The sequence below is a fragment of the Haliotis rufescens genome, unplaced genomic scaffold (genome assembly GCF_023055435.1).
Source record: "Haliotis rufescens isolate VD_foot unplaced genomic scaffold, xgHalRufe1.0.p SCAF_7, whole genome shotgun sequence".
Taxonomy (NCBI): domain Eukaryota; kingdom Metazoa; phylum Mollusca; class Gastropoda; order Lepetellida; family Haliotidae; genus Haliotis; species Haliotis rufescens.
This window is the reverse complement of record NW_025964361.1, coordinates 38,142,058-38,164,883: the sequence shown is the minus strand read 5'-3', so window position 1 is coordinate 38,164,883 and position 22,826 is coordinate 38,142,058. Positions and strand designations below refer to the sequence as shown.

General features: G+C 42.3%; 1 protein-coding gene across 1 annotated transcript; it reads left to right on the top strand.

The window, feature by feature from the left end:
• Positions 1-17,120: 17,120 nt before the first annotated feature.
• Positions 17,121-18,383, top strand: LOC125376212 (dentin sialophosphoprotein-like). Its single transcript, XM_048388166.1, has one exon. It carries the CDS (start codon positions 17,121-17,123, stop codon positions 18,381-18,383), a length of 1,263 nt encoding a protein of 420 aa, XP_048244123.1.
• The last annotated feature ends 4,443 nt before the right edge of the window (positions 18,384-22,826 follow it).

Genomic DNA, 22,826 nt, shown 5'->3' with positions numbered 1-22,826 from the left:
CGTAGCGTTAAGATTGCCACAGTTTAACATAGACTTACGATAGACAGGTCCATGGTGCCTTATATTTATCATCAGAGCCGGCTAAAAAGGCATGGGGTCGGTGATCTGACGTGACTGATTGTGTATCATCGGTTCCCGATGGCGTAGATCGGTGCTCATGCTTTCAGTCACTGGTTTGCCTGACTCGATTATTTGCAGAGCGCCGTGATTTAGATTTGGAATATTGCCGACTGGCATCCCTCTCTCACACTGGCATCCCTCTCTCACACTGGCATCCCTCTCTCACACTGGCATCCCCCTCTCACACAAGTCTTAATGAGATTTCATTGTTCTTTTTTGAACATTCTTTACATCCGAAACACATATATGTATGTAGGTAAGTATATATCGGCATGTATCATACACATGACAGGAATTATGAGCTGATCTGACCCTATGTGAATTACCCAGAAAGCTTATCCAGATTATGTTTTATTTATTCTAATATGATAAATACTGAAACGAAACTATGGTAGCGGATGGGTCCGTGATGTTTTTTTCACAATAGAGATATAATACACTGGATAACTGTGTATGAGTGAGTGAGTGAGTATGATTTTACGCCGATTTTAGCAATATTCCAGCAATATCACGGCGGGGGACACCGGAAATGGGCTTCACACATTGTACCCATGTCGGGAATCGAACCCGGGTCTTCGGCGAGACGAGCGAACGCTTTAACCACTAGGCTACCCGAACGCCCCTTAACTGAGTATGAGGGAGGATTTGAATTGAAACTATGTTTGCGAAGTAGTGGTCCGTTCATTGCAGCAACACAATACCTTTAATAGCATTTCTCGACCAAGCCCACTGCATAGCAAATACTTCACTTTAACATTAACTATAATATATTCGATTTGAGACACACCCGTTTTCGTATCAAACACAAAGAAAGTTTACTTAATCTTGGGTGGATACTAAATAGTTTGACAATTGATTTGCTTGTTTACGCAATCGTTAAAAGTGTGACGAAACTACATAGAATTCATGATCTCAATGTAATTAGTTTTTATTCCGCAGTCATTGTATTTCAGTATAGCTGTTTGCGTCACACAGTCAACTTTCAACATGACTGTCCATGTTTCGAAGTTGTTTGTTATCTGCGTCGGGTCTTGTTCCTTTTGCCCGTCACCCCTGTTTACCAAGCACTCGAGGGTGTCGTCACTCCGAATGAAAGCTATAAACGGACGTCAGAACGAGCTATGCAGCTCAGATTTAAATCTTTCTTTTCAAATTATTTCCGTGTTGGGTAGCTGAAACCGCCCTCTGCTCACAATGAATGCTGGGCCATGTGACGCGGAAAGATAGGGATCACGTGTGATTGACAGCTGAAACATACACCCGCAAGTGCGTCATCCGGGTACGTCTACGGGTGAATGCAGCGCCACATAGCGTGGAACTTACTCATTGTTTAAAAAAACCCAGCCAAACCTGCGTCAATCAACGTATTGCTATTATTCAGCTTACATGAATTTTTTTAGAAAAATGATATTGCATTTTTATTGTCGTGTTTCACAATCAGAGCTCCTGCTGGTAGTTCTCAGATATATAAAGCGGTAGCCTTGGCTTGCTTTTTACCTAACCCGCAAGAGCGTCATCCGGGTACGTCTACGGGTAAATGCAGCGCCACATAGCGTGGAACTTACTCATTGTTTAAAAAACCCCAGCCAAACCTGCGTCAATCAACGTATTGCTATTATTCAGCTTACATGAAATATTTTAGAAAAATGATATTGCATTTTTATTGTCGTGTTTCACAATCAGATCTCAAGCTGGTAGTTCTCAGATATATAAAGCGGTAGCCTTGGCTTGCTTTTACCTACATAGCTGGCATGTAATTCAATACCCTGTCTTGTTATTGTGAAGCTATCTTTATTTTGTGTGGGCAACTGTCGCTCTTGTCGTCTAGTTCATGAATGAGGTATAGTATATGGTGGTGTTAGGCCGTTTTTAATATTTCAGCAATATCAGAGCGGTGGACTCTAAAAATGGGCTTCACACATTGCACCCATGTGGGGAATCGAACCCAGGTCTTCGGGGTGACGAGAGAACGCTTTAACCACTAGGCTACCCCACCGCTCTTCATGAATGAGAATATGTCTTCCATTAAAAGTGAATTTGTTAAGGAAGATATCCAAAGGAATGAGATAAGATGTACATTCAAGCTTTTAATCTTGTTTTCAGATATTAAGCAAGAAGTCATAGTTATACTCAAGTTGATTCTGTCTGATGTAATGTTTATCAGGCTGACGCCTAGCAGTGTACATGAATCATTGGTTTATGTAAATACATTTAACTGTCACCATTACGTCACACTTATGGTCCGAGTTAAATAATATCTACGACATTTAGTGCCGGGTGTTTCATAAAGTGATGATGTAGCAACACTGTTTAAATCTACAGACGTGTTTTATTCCCAGTTGTATAGGTGGCTCACAATGTTTGTTTCAAAACCATTGTCATTAGCTACAGTCGGGTAGATGGATGAAAACGTCGTCGTCGTCACCAAACAATAAAGGTTTTTCTTTCCTTTTAAGCCTGTTGTTTCAATACGTATAACCGTGTACATGTACTAATGTATGTGAGACTCAGTAGCAGATTCAACTCATTGTGTCTACAGCTCATTATGCAACCACTCATTGTGCCTACAGCTCATTATGCAACCACTCATTGTGCCTACAACTCATAATGCAACCACTTATTGTGTCTACAGCTCATTATGCAACCACTCATTGTGTCTACAGCTCATTATGCAACCACTCATTGTGTCTACAGCTCATGATGCAACCACCCATTTTGTCTACAGCTCATTATGCAACCACTCATTGTGCTTACAACTCATTATGCAACCACTCATTGTGCCTACAGCTCATTATGCAACCACTCATTGTGCCTACAACTCATAATGCAACAACTTATTGTGTCTACAGCTCATTATGCAACCACTCATTGTGCTTACAACTCATTATGCAACCACTCATTGTGCCTACAGATCATTATGCAACCACTCATTGTGTCTACGGCTCATTATGCAACCACACAATGTTCCTACAGCTCATTATGCAACCACTCATTGTGTCTACAGCTCATAATGCAACCACTCATTGTGTCTACAACTCATTATGCAACCACTCATTGTGTCGACAGCTCATTATGCAACCACTCATTGTTCCTACAGCTCATTATGCAACCACTCATTGTGCCTACAGCTCATTATGCAACCACTCATTGTTCCTACAGCTCATTATGCAACCACTCATTGTGTCTACAACTCATGATGCAACCACCCATTTTGTCTACAGCTCATTATGCAACCACTCATTGTGCCTACAGTTCATTATGCAACCACTCATTGTGTCTACAGCTCATTATGCAACCACTCATTGTGTCTACAGCTCATTATGCAACAACTCATTGTGTCTACAGCTCATTATGCAACCACTCATTGTGCCTACAGATCATTATGCAACCACTCATTGTGTCTACGGCTCATTATGCAACCACACAATGTGTCTACAGCTCATTATGCAACCACTCACTGTGTCTACAGCTCATAATGCAACCACTCATTGTGTCTACAACTCATTATGCAACCACTCACTGTGTCGACAGCTCATTATGCAACCACTCATTGTTCCTACAGCTCATTATGCAACCACTCATTGTGCCTACAACTCATTATGCAACCACTCATTGTTCCTACAGCTCATTATGCAACCACTCATTGTGTCTACAACTCATTATGCAACCACCCATTTTGTCTACAGCTCATTATGCAACCACTCATTGTGCCTACAGTTCATTATGCAACCACTCATTGTGTCTACAGCTCATTATGCAACCACTCATTGTGTCTACAGCTCATTATGCAACAACTCATTGTGTCTACAGCTCATTATGCAACCACTCATTGTGTCTACAGCTCATTATGCAACCACTCATTGTGTCTACAGCTCATGATGCAACCACCCATTTTGTCTACAGCTCATTATGCAACCACTCATTGTGCTTACAACTCATTATGCAACCACTCATTGTGCCTACAGCTCATTATGCAACCACTCATTGTGCCTACAACTCATAATGCAACAACTTATTGTGTCTACAGCTCATTATGCAACCACTCATTGTGCTTACAACTCATTATGCAACCACTCATTGTGCCTACAGATCATTATGCAACCACTCATTGTGTCTACAGCTCATTATGCAACCACACAATGTGCCTACAGCTCATTATGCAACCACTCATTGTGTCTACAGCTCATAATGCAACCACTCATTGTGTCTACAACTCATTATGCAACCACTCATTGTGTCGACAGCTCATTATGCAACCACTCATTGTTCCTACAGCTCATTATGCAACCACTCATTGTGCCTACAGCTCATTATGCAACCACTCATTGTTCCTACAGCTCATTATGCAACCACTCATTGTGTCTACAACTCATTATGCAACCACCCATTTTGTCTACAGCTCATTATGCAACCACTCATTGTGCCTACAGTTCATTATGCAACCACTCATTGTGTCTACAGCTCATTATGCAACCACTCATTGTGCCTACAGATCATTATGCAACCACTCATTGTGTCTACGGCTCATTATGCAACCACACAATGTGCCTACAGCTCATTATGCAACCACTCACTGTGTCTACAGCTCATAATGCAACCACTCATTGTGTCTACAACTCATTATGCAACCACTCACTGTGTCGACAGCTCATTATGCAACCACTCATTGTTCCTACAGCTCATTATGCAACCACTCATTGTGCCTACAACTCATTATGCAACCACTCATTGTTCCTACAGCTCATTATGCAACCACTCATTGTGCCTACAACTCATTATGCAACCACCCATTTTGTCTACAGCTCATTATGCAACCACTCATTGTGCCTACAGTTCATTATGCAACCACTCATTGTGTCTACAGCTCATTATGCAACCACTCATTGTGTCTACAGCTCATTATGCAACAACTCATTGTGTCTACAGCTCATTATGCAACCACTCATTGTGTCTACAGCTCATTATGCAACCACTCATTGTGTCTACAGCTCATGATGCAACCACCCATTTTGTCTACAGCTCATTATGCAACCACTCATTGTGCCTACAGCTCATTATGCAACCACTCATTGTGTCTACAGCTCATTATGCAACCACTCATTGTTCCTACAGCTCATTATGCAACCACTCATTGTGTCTACAGCTCATTATGCAACCACTCATTGTGCCTACAGCTCATAATGCAACCACTCATTGTGCCTACATCTCATTATGCAACCACTCATTGTGACTACAGCTCATTATGGCAACCACTCACTGTGTCTACAACTCATTATGCAACAACTCATTGTGCCTACAACTCATTAAGTAACAACTCATTGTGCCTACAACTCATTAAGTAACTACTCATTGTGCCTACAGCTCATTATGCAACCACTCATTGTGTCTACAACTCATTATGCAACCACTCACTGTGTCGACAGCTCATTATACCAACCACTCGTACCTTCAGCTCTTGATGTCAACCACACAATATACGTGCAACGTATTATATGCGCACATCTCGCTTTGCTAGAATTCATCTCGTACACCGAATGTGTATGTTGGCGACTATACGTCCAGTATATGTTTATAACGGCTTTTTGAGACCACATGACAGACGACGACGACAACGACAACGACAACGTTCATAAGGTAAACATAGATTTACGATTACCGTCATGGTCATCTTGAACACATGCAACAGTGCCCAACGCATAAGCCTTGAAACACCCAAATGAATTTGTTCACGCATGCGCCTTTATAATAACGCACACTTAGAACATTCGTCATGCATTGTCGTAACGGACATTTACAATTCACACACGTCGTTCGTCACGCTTATGACGTCACGTCACGTTTAGAGTTCATGCGTGTGTCCGAACAAATACTTCCGTAGTCATCACATATTAACTTATAATTACGTACGCTTATAGTTACGAGAATCATTATCCTTATGTATTTACTGTACAATCGCCAATTATAATACATCGGCAAATATTTTCAACTGCCAAAACATTCATGTATTAATGTGTTTAACATACTATTGTAATATTTCTATTTTCTTTAAAACAGTCGGAAAGGTTTTATTTCTGTCCGTGATATGAAACAGTGAATCTGTAATCTACAAGTAGTGTATAGTCGGTTGGACTTTGAGTGGTCAATCGTGTTACATAATAATCATAAATCACACAGATTTCCGTTATCTACATTTCTACCAGTTTAAGAAGACTTCGTTTCGTTTCAAACATAGAGTCAGCCTGTTTCAGGTCTGTCATACACGATGACATAACAGGATAGTTAAAGTTGTAAATTGAATTGTCACCGTCTCAGGAGGCGCAGAGACAACGTGGCGAGTCGTATGTCACAGATGTTGCCGTGCCTGGACGTGAATAATTATTATACCGCAGTCAGGGACGTCGACTGACGTAATGACATTTCATTCATGGCCTAACTTAGAACAGTTTTACAGATTTGAGATGTATACGATGTATGCATGCATGTAAACTGTCAGGCATAAGAAAGTACACACCCATGTTTGATGGTGGTTAAAATGAAACAAACACGAAATGGTTATTCGATGGAGAAAACCTAAGTCACTCTATGAAAGTTCAGATGCCAATGAACTCACACAAAGTGAAAGTCAATTTTTAAACTTACAACAGCTACGTAGCCTACATGGTCTACCCACCTTCAGCACGGCTAATGCTCTCTTCAATTTTCTTTCCCTGTTTTTAGTTTTCTTCCCAACTTGGTAGGCAAGTGATAACTCTCTTGCTGTTTTCTTAGACGTTTTCTGCAAACATCATGAACATACCACTTGTATTAGAGACTTTAGAAAAAAATCAATAAGGAACAACATAAAATTTGAAAAAGGTAAAAACTGAGACTAAAATTGAAAGTTTTACAAAAAATTGAAACTTTATATACTTATCCTATCTCACACTATGCATTTCTCGTTCTTTTGATCCTGGTGTGGAAACACCCTAGAACAAAGTTTCCAGCTTCAAAAACATTTCGCTCACACACACGGGTACTTAGCTGTAACAACACGTTGTTGTGACGTTGATCAATGTTATTTGCATACTATATACTCGGCGTAGGTTCTCGGTAGGTGTGAGTGAGTTGAGTTTAACGCCGCTTTTAACAGTATTCCAGTTATATCGCGGCGTGTCAGCTTAATGTAGGAGGAAAGCCCGAAGTGATGCAGGTCTCAGACGTTTACCACTTCGGTGAAACCCACGAGCATGGGTATGGTGCCGACAAACCTAGAAACGTAATCGGGCAAACCGGGATTCATTGGTTTTTGGCGTGCCCAAAGGACGCAACTCTACACAACGAATCGCGGCGCCAAAGACGACTGGGACACCCGTGCCCCCTAGGGAGTGAATCGAATCGATGGCTGCGATATATATAAGTTTACTTTATAAAGGAAAATATATAAACAAGAAGCACTCTGTGCCATGTCAGCCTATATTGATAGTAGTGATGGTGTTGGTGCCCCGGGGCACCCAGCCTCATCCTCACTAGGCTAAGGGTAAGACCTTCTCTCTCTGATTTTCATCTTTGGACCAAGTCTTATATGGCCAAGATCACCTGACCTGGATTAAGTCATAAATATTAACAGTTATTAATCAGTGACATAATTGCACAGCTCGTTCAGGATGGCAGTCAATGTACAATACAATGAGGATTACCAATTTGGATCAGCATCTTATACATAACGACAATTAATGTCATCGCTACAGGGTATTTTGCCTTTGGAATAAAATGGACATTCAGACAATGGTTGTCCAAAATCGGTCACTCTGACAGTGTGCTTTGGACGTTACGTTTGCAGTGTTTCGGAGATAGTTTTCAGCCAAGTACCGTTTTGTGTACTTTCAGTATATCTGAGATGCTTCATGTCAACCAGTGACGTGTACATGAGGTCACAAGGAACATAGGGTCGCAATTTCACACTACACCGTAATGAACCGAGTCAAGTGTGAATTTCCAAGGGTAAACTTTCTTTTGCCCGGCAGTATACATGTATATGCACCTCAAACTAACAGTAAGGAAAACCCATGACCCGAATTAACGATTTTCCACGTCGACAAATGTTCATGAGAACGAAAGAATGTTCTTGTGTATATGGGCTTTCGAAACGTTTATGGGGGCGGTCGGGTAGTCTAGTGGTTAAAGCGTTCGCCGAAGACCCGGGTTCGAATCCCGACATGGGCACAATGTGTGAAGCCCATTTCTTGTGTCCCCCGCCGTGATATTGCTGGAATATTGCTAAAAGCGGCGTAAAATCAAACTCACTCAATCACTCTAAACGATAATAGTTCTGAAGGCGGGGTTTCTGAACTAACGAGGTTTCACTGTATCGAGATACTCAAGTTAAACTAGCGCTAAACAAAGATTTTAGAACATCCATTACGGGTCACGTCAGAGCGACCTTTCATCCGACCAATCAGAGCGTCGCTTACCGGATCAGGAAAGTGACAGTCGAAATGTGTTTTCATATCATTGAACCTCGAAGAACTTAATACGGGGTATTCTGAACGACAGTTACGGGCTCTACGACTGATTGCATACAATCTAGGCCATCTATCAACCTTTTCAACATGGTCTTTTGTTCAGTTTTCAAAGTTTTAATCGATAATGTGTCAAAATAGCCGTCAGTTTGAAATTGGTGCCGTAAAGCACGAGAGAGCTGCCTTTTGTTGGCTAATGTCGACTTCTTGTCAGTCATTCCATTGGTCGGTCAAAGTTCGCAGAAGGTTGGCCTGACGCGACCCATACTGGGATAGCGAGAACTAAGATATGATTTTAAGGAGATTGATGAAGACGTTGTCGGCGGCGGTCTGAAAAGGTGTCTGTCAAGGGGACCCCGATACAATGTATCATTGCACTCTCGAAGAATGATCGTGTCAATTTATCAATTCACTTCCAGAATGATCGATACTGCCGATATATCAGGACACTTCCAGCAGTGGTGGAGCAGTGTGTTGGAGTCAACTGACGATTGATCTCTCATTTATGGTATAGTGTCTGTAATGATTACAGCGTCGGGAGTTAACCAAGCCCTGACGAATAAGTCACCTTAACTATGAAAAAGCGTCAATACGAGATGCTATGGAACATTACTTTTCTTCGATAGAGTTACTGACGAGTCGCTCGTCACGATATGGCTGAAATATTGCCCATGTGACGTTAAATTATAACTCACTCACCCACTGACGAGTCTAAAGTTCCATTATTATCGATGATACCAGATTTTCGCGAAAAGGTCAGCGTATCCTGCACCGCCGGTGGCACACGTCACAAACACACGCAAAGGCTTGTCAAGATGCCACCTGAACAAACGGATAGTTGCATATTTGTGCATATGCATCCTAATTCCAATCAAAATAGAATCCTTCGGTATATATAACATATTTGGAGGTGAAAGATAATTGTATTCAACACATATAAATGATCACTATCGAAGGAACTATTGCAATTTAAATCTTAAACGCTATTATTTGATCGACCATGGTGCCTTTACTGTGTATTTCCTTTTCCATTCGAGACCGCTCCGTGGTCTCGTGGTCAACGTGGCCTGGTGGTATCACGTGGCCCAGGTAGCGGGAACGGAAGCGTCCGCAGTGAGCGGAAGGTCCAGTTTTCGATCCCCGGTCGCGTTATACCAAAAGATGTAAAATAGGGTACTTGTTGTTACCCTGTCTGGATCTTCCCGAGGCAATAGCGTCCACTAGCCTTTTATCAAAGTCGTGTTTCCTCCCTCCGCCTATATGGATATGGGATCGATTCTACCAAGTATATCATTTCTACGTGTTGATTCCCAAATTGAAATGTGAAGGCTAACCTAGAAATCGGTACGTACAGAAATTAATTGTGAAATCAGGAAATAACCACGCACGATCAATGAATAATTAAATTATATTGAAACACACAGGATTAGGTTAACAGGTGCAAAAGGCAATACAATGGGTCAAATATGTGTCAGCAGCAATAAATTACAACTCTATATTTAATATCAGTGCACTCACGAATGTTTATTCAGCCTTCTAGAAACTGTTATTTCGCGAAGCTTCTCGAATGTGGTAGTCTGTACCAACTAACCACTGTAATCAATCCCCTAACAGCGGAGCTCTCTATATCTCGTGGGTAACGAAGGTGTCAAATCTTGGATGTAAACAACTGAGGGTTCACTCTAGATATACGAGCTACCGCCACTTTCTAATTTCGAGATTATACGAGCGTCTTATATTTGCTGACACTAACACTCATCAGTAATAAACGTACAATAGATACTGACACATGACACTACGCAATGCATGTATGTTAAATAACGACACTGTCCAGCTGCCGTTATACGCTATCAGCTGTATGCTTCTTGACTTGAAATCCAAGAACTGAAATTACTTGATTGATAGGTTTTAGAAAATAGTTATGAATATCTATATGAATATCTATGAACTGAATATCAACTGAATATCTATTTTTCATCTCTGTTTTTTTCAGTGTAGAGCATATATTACCTACAGTTTTAGAACTTAATCAAATAGCTCTAAACAAAACACCATTATTCGAAGTTGCAACTTCCTGTAGCCAGGCCTGATTCGCATTGTGACGTCACAGTAATGACGTCAAAGAAGCCTTAAATCTTCCAATAGCAAGCTGTCTGGAGTCTCTCAAATGTGAACTATTGACAGACTTATTGTGTTTTTTTGCACAAAATGTATTATTACACTCTAAATATTCTAAAATTGAGAGGAAGTAAGTCTCACACAGATCAGCTTCAGCTGTGATTACCTCAACAAGAGGCATGTTAGTGTGATTTGAAAGCTCTCATCGACTAATCAGATTTTGAGGATTTTCAAATCAATGGCGTTTTGAAATTAATGGCAGAATTGTTACGCTCTTATTTAAAAATCAAGTTGTCTAAACAACCTTTCGATCACCAACCATCTGATGAAATAATCCTTGTTATCGCGAATCCCTGGTATCATCACTGATTTTCAGTGATCCATCCATTTAATTTTCAGCGCTATTTAGCCTATTTCGCCCAATGGAATCTGTTCGGCGGATACTCAAGTTTGGTTATTCTCTGGTTGACGTTTCATATTGTGACAGCCGATATACATTCTTCCTGTGCGTTATCCCTCTCCCAGTTTCCCCAACCCCGACAACAAATAAGGGTTGATGTTAACACATATATACTTATCTTCCTCTTGTTTATATAGATGACGACACCAGACCCTGCGCTGGGATCGTGGCTGAAATACCAAATGCATAACAATGGGACCCACATGCATGCATGCATACTCCAGGAAATATACTCCATAATGAATTGAGAACGTTATCTCTATATTCATGATATACACCATCAAGTCCCCGATCAACTGCCAGTTCTGGTGTACGATCACATCTCGATATTAATCTAATGAACACAGTAAAGTCGTTGCGGGATAGTGTTATACGTGTGCTCAATAGGTGACAGATATAACTGTCTTCTATCAATATTGATGAGAATATAATTATGGTAAAGATGCAAACCTGAAAACAGTTCATATGGTGCTGACATGTGATATCCCAAAGGAATTAATGCCCAGCTTAACGTCGCACTCAGCAATATTCCAGCTGTATGGCGGCGGTCTGTACAAAGTCCAATCTGGACCAGACAATCTTGTGGTGGATGTTGTGAGCACGACACAAACCAAGTCACCAAGCCTGACCGTTCTATCCAGTCAGCCTGGATTTCCTCCTTCAATAGAAGGTACATTTACCCTTTCAACTGAAGGTACATTTACCCTTTCAACTGAAGGTACATTTGCCCTTTCAATAGAAGGTACATTTGCCCTTTCAATAGAAGGTACATTTACCCTTTCAACTGAAGGTGCATTTACCCTTTCAAATGAAGGTGCATTTACCCTTTCAACTGAAGGTACATTTGCCCTTTCAACTGAACGTACATTTACCCTCTCAACTGAAGGTACATTTTCCCTTTCAACTGAAAGTACATTTGCCCTTTCAAGAGGAGGCACATTTGCTCCGTCAAAAGAAGGCACATTGCCCTTTCAAAAGAAGGCACATTTGCTCTTTCAAAAGAAGGCACATTTGCTCTTTCAAAAGAAGGCAGGTTTTCCTTTTCAGTAAAAAGTACATTTATCCGTTCACAGGAAGGTACATTTGTCCTTAAGCGTTAAATGTTTATTATTTCAAGAAACGGCAGCATATACATTTTTGACTTAGTATATATCTCAATTAGACTTTCAAGAGACGGGAATACATACATTTCAATTAAAGGTCATCATATTTTTCCTTTCCATAGACGATGTAATTTAATCCTTCGATAGCAGCAAAATAATGCCAGGGAAAATGGATGAAACGGTCCTGATGAGGCCACACTCAGCCAGACATAGCGACGTGCATGCACGTGTGTGTGTGTTGTGTGGCTGCTTGTACTAGTCCGGACTCATGCCGATTTATAGTGCTAGCTCACTGAGATACCATGCCGCAGTTTAACATGAATACCCCACTCAGACACAGTATACTGACTCCGAGCTGACCAGTCCTTATTTCAGCCCCTTAATGCCGAGCGCCAGACAGGGTAACAACAAGTACCATCTTTTAACGTCTTTTGGTATGACGCGGTCGGGAATCGAACCCCGGACATTCCGCTCTTCCGTTAGTATAAGAAAGTTACATTGATTTGAACAGATTTCAACAGCAGTGATATTGATGAAAAGGGTTCTGATGAAAACATTGTAGTATTCTCTCATAGGTGGCTTTAAACAAGAATGTATATTCGCTCTTTTGTTGAAAGGATGCGACATTTCCATAATCATAAAACATCTCTTCTAAAATCAATGTCCATTATCCGATTTCGACTGTATTATATTATATTGGTTTGTTTGTTTGTTGTTTAACGCCGCACTCAGCAATAATCCAGCTATATGACAGCGGCCAACTATATTATAAGCCTTGGTTAATGCATCACTATCAAATAGTGATGATACCATATGTTCGCGAAAAGGTGAGCATATCCTGCCCCACCTGTGGCACACGTCGCAAACACATGCAAAGGCAAATAAAGTGTTCATCTGAAAAAAATGCATCGGACATAATTTTGGCACTGATGCGTCAAATTTGGAAATGTCGTCCACCATAACATTTTGTGAAAGCTTTGCTGAGGGCTTGAATGTTGTAACCTTGATCACACAACTTCTGAGCAAGCGTTGTGTATCCCTCGTGGTGGAAAGAGTATGCTCGATTGTACCTCATAAGTTGTTAATACCATGTTGCAGTTTAGCGTGAATACCCCACTCAGACACAGTAAACTGACTCCGAGCCGACATGTCCCTGTTTTAGCCCCTTAATGCCGAGCTCCAGACAGGGTAACAATAAGTACCATTTTTTAACGTCGTTATGTATGACGCGGCCGGGTATCGAACCTCGGACCTGCCGCTCTTCGTCTACAACTAGACCACGGAGGCGGTCTGTACCCATGCGGGATTTAGGCGTGACGAGTGAACGCGTTACCCACTAGGCTACCCCACCGCCCATGTAAAGTAAGATATATTGAACTTATTATTGAGTGTTCTATATAAATACTATAACGATTGGGGCCCGGAAGCCCCTCGGTGCATGATATAAGTTAGATTTAGTTCAAATTATTAAGTATAAAGGCTAAAAACTGGCTTAGACTATGCTCCATGTGCTCCGGTGAAATCACAATTTTTTCTGTCCTGCGAGAAAATGGTAGCTACCTACCAACATTCGGTTTGGCATGGAAAGCGCTTACCCCATGTGTATGTTGATTCCCGTATTGTTGTCACCAGATGCGTATTTAAGAAATTAGCAACTGTCTAGATCTTAACTACTTCCGGGAAACGTGACTCCAAACACATGTGGCTAATTACCGAACTGTTGTGTCTGACATGCTGAACTGTCGCTCCAAGCTAAACGACATAACTCGAAACGTAATTGGTTGTTTTCTCAACATACGCAATTGTTGCAAAGTTCCACAATTTTGAAAGCAGTTGATCGCCTGTGGGGATAGCCTCAATCGTTTATCTTATGTTGATAATTTTGTTAATCTCATTTTGTGGATGTAGACGAGAGCTACACAGCAGTGTTTGTTTGTTTGTTGTATAACGTCATACTCCAGCTATATGACGACGGTCTGGATCAGACAATCCAGTGATTGACATCATGAGCATTGAACCCCGCGATTGGGCCACGATGACCTGCATTAACTAAGTCAGCGAGCCTGACCACCTGATCCCGTTACAGCGGCAAGCATTGGTTGCTGAAGACCCATTCTCTACCCGGATCTTCACAGGTCCTACACAGGAGTGAGTGAGGCGGGTATAACGCCGCATTAACTAGTATTCCAGTCATATGACAGGAGGAGGAACACCCAAGCGATGCGGGCAGTTGACGTGTACCACTTGAGGAAACTCACATACATGTCTGTGTAGACCAGCGGATCCTTGCTCGGTTAAGGGACTCAAATCTTCATAGCAAAGTTTGGGGCTTTTTACCACTTGCAAAGCATAGTTTCAAGCCGTGAAAACATTATGTTCAACATAAAACTAGTCCTTGTACCGTAATTTCTGTAAATCGAATCCACATATGTCTGTTTGTGGGGTTTCATCCCGGGTATGGTGGTGACAAACCTAGAAACATAATCGAGGTGAACCCGGATTCGAACCCTCAATCATAGCTTTCTGGCGTGCCCAAGGGACGCAACTCTGCACAAAGAATCGCGGCGCCTTAGACGACTTGGCCGTAATTTCTGTAAACCGAATCCACATATATCTGTTTGTTGGGTTTTATCCCGTAGGTTCCCGGGAAAGATTTGTTTGCTGACTTGGCAGATTGCATTCTTTGAGGCCATGAGGGCATATCACACTTGAAATATTACTAATTAATATTAGTATTAATATTACGGTGGTCAACAACGCTATATTATACAATATTGATATGAATAATAATAACCCTGTTGATTTCGAAAATAATATTCAATTTAGGGTATTTACAATGCTTATATGTCTGTTCAAAATATTTTAATTACATTTTTCTACATTATTCATAAAAGTAATAATACTGTGACATATCGTGTATGAGGCCTCGTCTATTTTAGTTCAGTATTTCCCTACATTCTTCCCCCCACCATCAATCATTCAACAACGCGCGTACATCACAATGAAATATGCAAGACAACTGACTTGTTTGAACAATGGCGAGGTAACAATTTCCGGTGCTGCGCAAGAGACATGGTTTGATTGTCGGGTGTGGCAGACGCCGGAAAACAGATGTCATAATATATCTTAGAGGAAGTAAATTATACATCACATCTGACAGAGGCTTTCAGCAGTAGAGTTATACAGCTATTGGCAAAAACTGAAAATTCAAGTAGATGTGTGAGGGTTCAAATGTATAATATAAAGGTTTCAAATCAACGATAATATACCACACAATTTAAAATACACTATGCTCATTCATTTCTATTCTACACGGTGTTCAAGATCATCTGTGATTTGTTGTGTGTAGATTTTCGTTATGGTGCAGATTGGTTTGTTTGTTAGGTGATGAACATCGCAGTCATCAATATTCCAGCTAAAGACTACAATTGATTAAACCTACTGTACAACCTTGGAACCGTATGTACAACCCTTCGAAAGGAATAAAACATGTCCCCCAAAAAATATTCCAGCTTAAGTAGTGCGGCTATAAATGATGGATTCTGGACCAGACAAACCAGTGATTTGTACTGTGAGCAAATATCCACGCCTTTGGGGTACGATAATAAGATTGATGTAAGGCTTCAGGAATTTCACGGCAGGGGCACCAGAAATGGGCTTAACTCATTAAATTAATGTGTGGGTTTTCGATGAGATGCCTTCAGTTGGTTTTCCTAGTTACATGTTCATGTAGAATTGTCATGGTCGATTACAAGAGGATTGGGTGAAACCAATGCTTGTGGCAAGAAAGTCGATTAACATGATGACTGACTGTGTGCCATCGTCTCCCTGAAGTGTGAATCGCTGCTCATGCTATCAACCACATGGTGACATAGCCCAGAATCGATGACTTACAGGCCGCAGCTATACGGCTGGAATATTGCTGACAATCCGCTCATTGGGTTGATAATAATTAATAATAGTTGTTTTCATCCGTTGATATTTGGATAAACCAAATATGACCACCATCACATTCTATCTCTTGTAATATCATACAAATATACTGTCATATATACATATCGATATTTAAGTCTACAAATACATTTTCATTGTTAGTTTTGAGAACAATGCATAACAAATGTAGTAGACTCTACACCGACAGGCTGTACGTGGCTGTAACACACACTGCTGTCTCATGTGATAATGTCATTGTCACGCCTGGGTACGCGCGACTTAAGTGCACTACCTCCGAAATCCATAAACATGTTGTCCATAAACGACTTCTCCTACTGCTTGAAGATTATAACTGACTGGCTCAGTAGGGTTTAACGCCTATTGGAACAGTGTTCCAGTTATATCACGGCGTGAGGGTGGGGTCAGGTAGCCAAGTGGTATTAGCGTTCGCTCGTCCTGCCGTAGAGTGAGTTGGGTTTAATGCCGATTTTAATAGTATTCCAGTTATATCGCGTTGTGTCAGCTTAATGTGGGATGAAAGACCGAAGTGATGCAGGTCTCAGACGTTTACCACTTCGGTGAAACCCACGAGAACGGGTATGGTGCTAACAAACCTAGAAACATCGGGGCGAACCCGGATTCGAACCCACAATTATAGGCGTGCCCAAGGGACGCAACTCTGCACAGCGATTCGCGGCGCCGACATGGGTACAATGTGTGAAGCCCATTGCTGGTGTCCCCCGCGGTGATATTGCTGAAAGCAGCGTTAAACCATACTCACTATCAAGGCGTGGGAGAAACGCCCGAATTGATGCAAGTCTTTCACTTCGGCGATTTGGGGCGTCTCAGACGACTGGTGTCATCCGTGCTTCTCTTGGTATATGTTCTATGCCCAAAATCAGTCTGAGGTCCAGCACCTCGGACATCAGAGTAAACTATGACGCCAGTACCTCGGACGTCAGAACAAACTATGACATCAGTACCTCGGACATCAGGGCAAGCTATGACACAAGGTCCTCGGACGCCAGAGCAAACTACGACACAAGGTTCTCGGACATCAGAGCAAACAATGACATCAGTACCTCGGACATCAGAGCAAACAATGACATCAGTACCTCTGACATCAGAGCAAACAATGACACAAGGTCCTCGGACATCAGAGCAAACAATGACACCAGTACCTCGGACGTCAGAGCAAACAATGACACAAGGTCCTCGGGCGTCAGAGCAAACAATGACACCAGTACCTCTGACATCAGAGCAAACAATGACACCAGTACCTCGGACGTCAGAGCAAACAATGACACAAGGTCCTCGGGCGTCAGAGCAAACAATGACATCAGTACCTCTGACATCAGAGCAAACAATGACACAAGGTCCTCGGACATCAGAGCAAACAATGACACCAGTACCTCGGACGTCAGAGCAAACAATGACACAAGGTCCTCGGGCGTCAGAGCAAACAATGACACCAGTACCTCTGACGTCAGAGCAAACAATGACACAAGGTCATCGGGCGTCAGAGCAAACCATGACACCAGTACCTCGGACGTCAGAGCAAACTATGACAGAAGGTCCTCGGACGTCAGAGCAAACCATGACACCAGTACCTCGGACGTCAGAGCAAACAATGACACAAGGTCATCGGGCGTCAGAGCAAACCATGACACAAGGTCCTCGGACGTCAGAGCAAACCATGACACCAGTACCTCGGAAATCAGGGCAAACCATGACACCAGTACCTCGGACATCAGGGCAAACAATGACACCAGTACCTCGGACATCAGGGCAAACAATGACACAAGGTCCTCGGACATCAGGGCAAACAATGACACCAGTACCTCGGATGTCAGAGCTAACTATGACACCAGTACCTCTGAAATCAGGGCAAACCATGACACCGGTACCTCGGACATCAGGGCAAACAATGACACCAGTACCTCGGACATCAGGGCAAACAATGACACAAGGTCCTCGGACGTCAAAGCAAACAATGACACAAGGTCCTCGGATGTCAGAGCTAACTATGACACCAGTACCTCGGATGACAGAGCTAACTATGACACCAGTACCTCGGATGTCAGAGCTAACTATGACACCAGTACCTCGGACGTCAGAGCTAACTATGACACCAGTACCTTGGACGTCTGAAGATCATATGACGCCATCACCTCAGACGCCAGAAGCACCAACAACCGAGACGAGTACCTCAGACGTCAGACTAAACTGTGACACCATCACCCCTGACGTCAGAGGAAACTATGAAGCGTCAGAATGAACAGTGCTGCGCGAGGACTATCAGGTCACACTACGTCAGTTCAGTGATGCACGTGGCCAACAGGTGTTGTTGTTATCGCCTGCCGTGTCTAGGTACCGTCTCAGGGGAACGGATCCGCCGACAGGATACACAATAAAAGACTTAGACGGGATACACAGTAGACAGTGTGAACACTAAAAAAAACTTAGAAAAATAAGCCTTTTATTGTTCACACTGTCGGCTGCGTATCCTGTCGGTGGATCCGTTCCCTGTGAGACGGTATCTAGTTTGCACGAAGAGGTGACAGACACAGCAGGTGACTGCAGCATTTTAATTTATGAATTGACGTATGGATATTTTGACTAATTTTTTATATGTTTTATGTAAAGGAGTGAGCAAGTGAGTATGGTTTTGCGCCGCTTTTAGCAATATTCCAGCAATATCACGGCGGGGGACACCAGAAATGGGCTTCACACATTGTACTCATGTCGGGAATCGAACCCGGGTCTTCGGCGTGACGAGCGAATGCTTTAACCACTAGGCTACCCGACCGCCCCTTTATGTAAAGGAAGTATGTAAATGGTATAGCAAGACAGAAGCCTAATGTTGTGTACTTTGTAATTTCGGTTTCAGAACAAAAACCGTAAAGAAGGATATCCCTCTATTGTTTTCAAAATGAATCAGCAGGAAAACTCATGTTCTCGATCCGGAAAGAATACGAAACTGTTTCGTTATCAATGAACAACGCGACAAAGTGACTACCGCTGTGTAGAACGTTTGCGACGGGTAGGCACATGGGTAAGGGTTCACGCTGACGACACAAGGTTCTATTTCCTTCATAGGCGTGCTAACCCCATGCATTGTGTCAGCTGTAGAAATATTGATGGAATGTTGCTAAAACCAACGTAAATCGTACTGAATCACTGGGATTAACCACAATGTAAAGGTTGGTTCAGTGGGCAACAGCAATAAATGGTTTCGTGCGAAAGGATTAGGTTTGATGAACTTGGTCAGTGTGGTTCCATGACCAATCTCTTTGTCTGCACACTGATTTTTGTCATATACTCAGCGTTATTTGGGGGTCACCGAGGTACGGAGGGTGTCAAACATGAACATATGTCAACAACCTTCAATGTGTCTGAGTATGTAGACGAGTATGTCTTCTAAGGCGTCGCGATTCGCTGTGCAGAGTTGCGTCCCTTGGGCACTCCAGAAACCTATGATTATGAGTTCGAATCCCGGTTCGCCCCGATTATGTTTCTAGGTTTGTCAGCTCTATATCCATGCTCGTGGGTTTCACCGAAGTGGTAAACGTCTGAGACCTGCATCACTTCGGGCTTTCCTCCTACATTAAGTTGACACGAAATGATATAACTGGAATACTGTTAAAAGCAGCGTTAAACCCAACTCACTCACTCACTCACTGAGTATGTAGACAATGTGATTAACAGTGGAAGAACATGTTGTTTGTACCTAATTACACTCATTGGATGCTTTTATGAAAATGGTAAACGAATTTTGATACACCATAAAAGAGCAAGATTGGAGGTGATGGGGAAAAATACCACAAACCCACTCCTGAATGTAACCAGTGGTTTACCCGTCCATGTGCAATACATGACAAGTGACAGTCAATGTGGATATAAAATGGTTCATTCCAGATGCAACTGAACTGCACTCTTTGAAGTTGAAAATGCGACGTTTTTAATACATTTATATTTCTTATCTCTTTTATCTGCGTGACGTTTCAACAATAACGCTGAGTATATGTTTCATATCTATCCAGCAGTTACCCTATTTTATAAAAAAGCAATATCCCAGTTTCACGCAAGGCATTAAGTCAACGTCTGGGTGTGTAAAGCAGAGGGAAGAGGCGTGTCTAAACACAGTAAAACGTCTTGTATGACGTCGGTATGATCATGTGTAATCTCGTATGATCTCGCGTGGTCTAATGTCATCAGTCAACACGTGCACCAGGGACCACAATGATGTCCGATGCAGTTTGACTTGTACCATGTGTTACCATGGGTTATTTAGGTGAACAATTGACTTGCCTTTGCATGTGTTTGTGACGGGTGCCACCGGTGGGCAGGATACGCTCACTATTGCGTGAACTCCTGGTATTATCACCATGTAAACGTGATTCATAAACACATACTTATGTTATAGTTGGAATCATACAATGGATTCCGCTTTCAACAGACACTTCTTATGATTATGGAAAGGAGTTTGTCAGTTTAACACAACGTTTAGGATAACTGCAAAATTTTCAGTAACAAAATTATACTTTAAGGTGTTTAAACGAGGTAAGTAACGCCTGACTATATCAATATGTGGTCTTTTCAGCAAGTGCTTAATGGGTAGCATGTTTTCGAACACCTGGTATCATCACTATGTGATAGTGATTCATAACCACATGCTCATGTTACAGTCGGAGTCGTACAATGGCCTATGCTTTTAGCAGAGATTTCTTATGATCATGTAAATGTTTTTGTCGCTGTTTCATTTGTCAATTTGACAACAGCAACCAGTTAAAGATAACCCTATCAAACACGGAACAGTGTGCACCTGCATTCTCCACTCCCTGTGTCGGGGGCGTAGGGTTTCAGGGTGAGGGTAGGGCCGCTACATGCGGTTTCATGTCCGTCTCACATGCATAACGAAACAATCAATTCTTACGACACCGTATGTGTTTACATATGACAGAGGAAGAGCCAGTCATACATATGGCGTCAGATGTCCCGGGGCGGAAAATGGCTCAAAACAAATAATAGTGAGAGGAAGAGTAGGGTGATTGCGGGGTTAATGGGTAAGAGTGGGTGTATTCGTGTGCGATGTTTGGGGGGGGGGGGGGGGGGGGGGGGGGTTCAAACAGGATGTCAAGTACACCTAAACCGCTTTGAACGATACTGGTTTACTTGCGATGACAGTCATTATGTCGTGAAGGTTGTTCTCCACAGCGTCAGTTGAGTGTTGTCTGTTTCCTTGGGACCGCCTCCGTGGTTCGTGGGTATAGATGGAGCGTCTGCCCGGAGAGCGGTAGGTCGGTTGTTCGACCCCCTGGTCGCGTCATACCAAAAGGCGGTAAGAGATGGCAGTTATTGTTACGGTCCCTGATAAAACAAGGACTGGTCGGCTCGGCGTCAGTATAATGTGTCTGAGTGGGGTATGTATAATAAATTGCGGCATGGTATATCAGGGGGTTAGCACTATAAACCGGAATTAGTAGTCACACACATACGCACACGCACACGCACACGCACGCATGCACGCACGCACGCACACACACACCCTACTTTTGTGCGGGTGATTACCATTTTAGTATTTAAGATCGCGCCGCTTTTAACCACATTCCCACCGTTTCAAACAGTTTCACTTATTTCAGCATATGTCTAACACAAATTGTCTTTGTTGGGAACAGAACCAGCATCATTAGCGTGCAAGACAACGCTTTAACCACTCAACCACCAACTTCTTTTTAATGACTGGTAAGAAATACAAGGGAATAATTATTTGCTCTGGACGAAAATGAAGAACCTTCAACAATATTTCCATCCCAAACAAGTCAAATTAGAGCATGTGTTCCCGTGGTGGGTTTTCCACCATCATGTCCGACCAACACGGCCACCAAGCCCCTAGGCCTATTTATTTATCCCGTTCACTTCCTCAACCTTGACAAGCATATACACATTAATACATCATACTTCACCCATTCCTCTGTGACAGCTACACAGGCGCCTGTACTGTCACCGTCACAGACATGCCCGGAGGCGCCACCTCGGGGATCGGGTAAAACCAACCCGGAAGTGCTTACCATCTATGGCAAGTGAGCGGCGATATCAAAGAGCTTGATTGAGCTGTCGCCAGTTGCGGTGTTAATACTGAAATTGTATTCTCTCATGATAATACATCATACATAATAGATTAGTTTAATGTGGAGAGTAAGACGCGAGGTTAGCTGATGAGTACTCCTCATCGAATTGAGACCTGTCGAAAAAAACGCCAAATACGGACATAGCGGCACCTAGTGGTACGACGTTGTTGTCATAGTAACGCTGTGGCGACTGAAGTTTCCTTTGGTAATGTTCTACATCATCACTTTATCTTTTTTTGTCAGTGTCGACCACATTGCTCGAACTGTTACCATTCCGTCAGCTTTTTGAAAATCAATATATTTTTTCATTCGCATCCAAGTGTATGTATATAGGAGGTATTATTAAAAATATCTATTAAAACCAGTTGACTTTTTCTCACCAAGCATAAGATACATGTTATTTGTGGATAAAAGAACTATTACATTACAAAATTATCCATTAGGCCAAAACGTGCCTCTTTTT

Bases quoted from the DNA above. Each gene is read 5' to 3' on its own strand.
- LOC125376212 (XM_048388166.1), top strand. From the start codon at position 17,121: ATGCCCAAAATCAGTCTGAGGTCCAGCACCTCGGACATCAGAGTAAAC.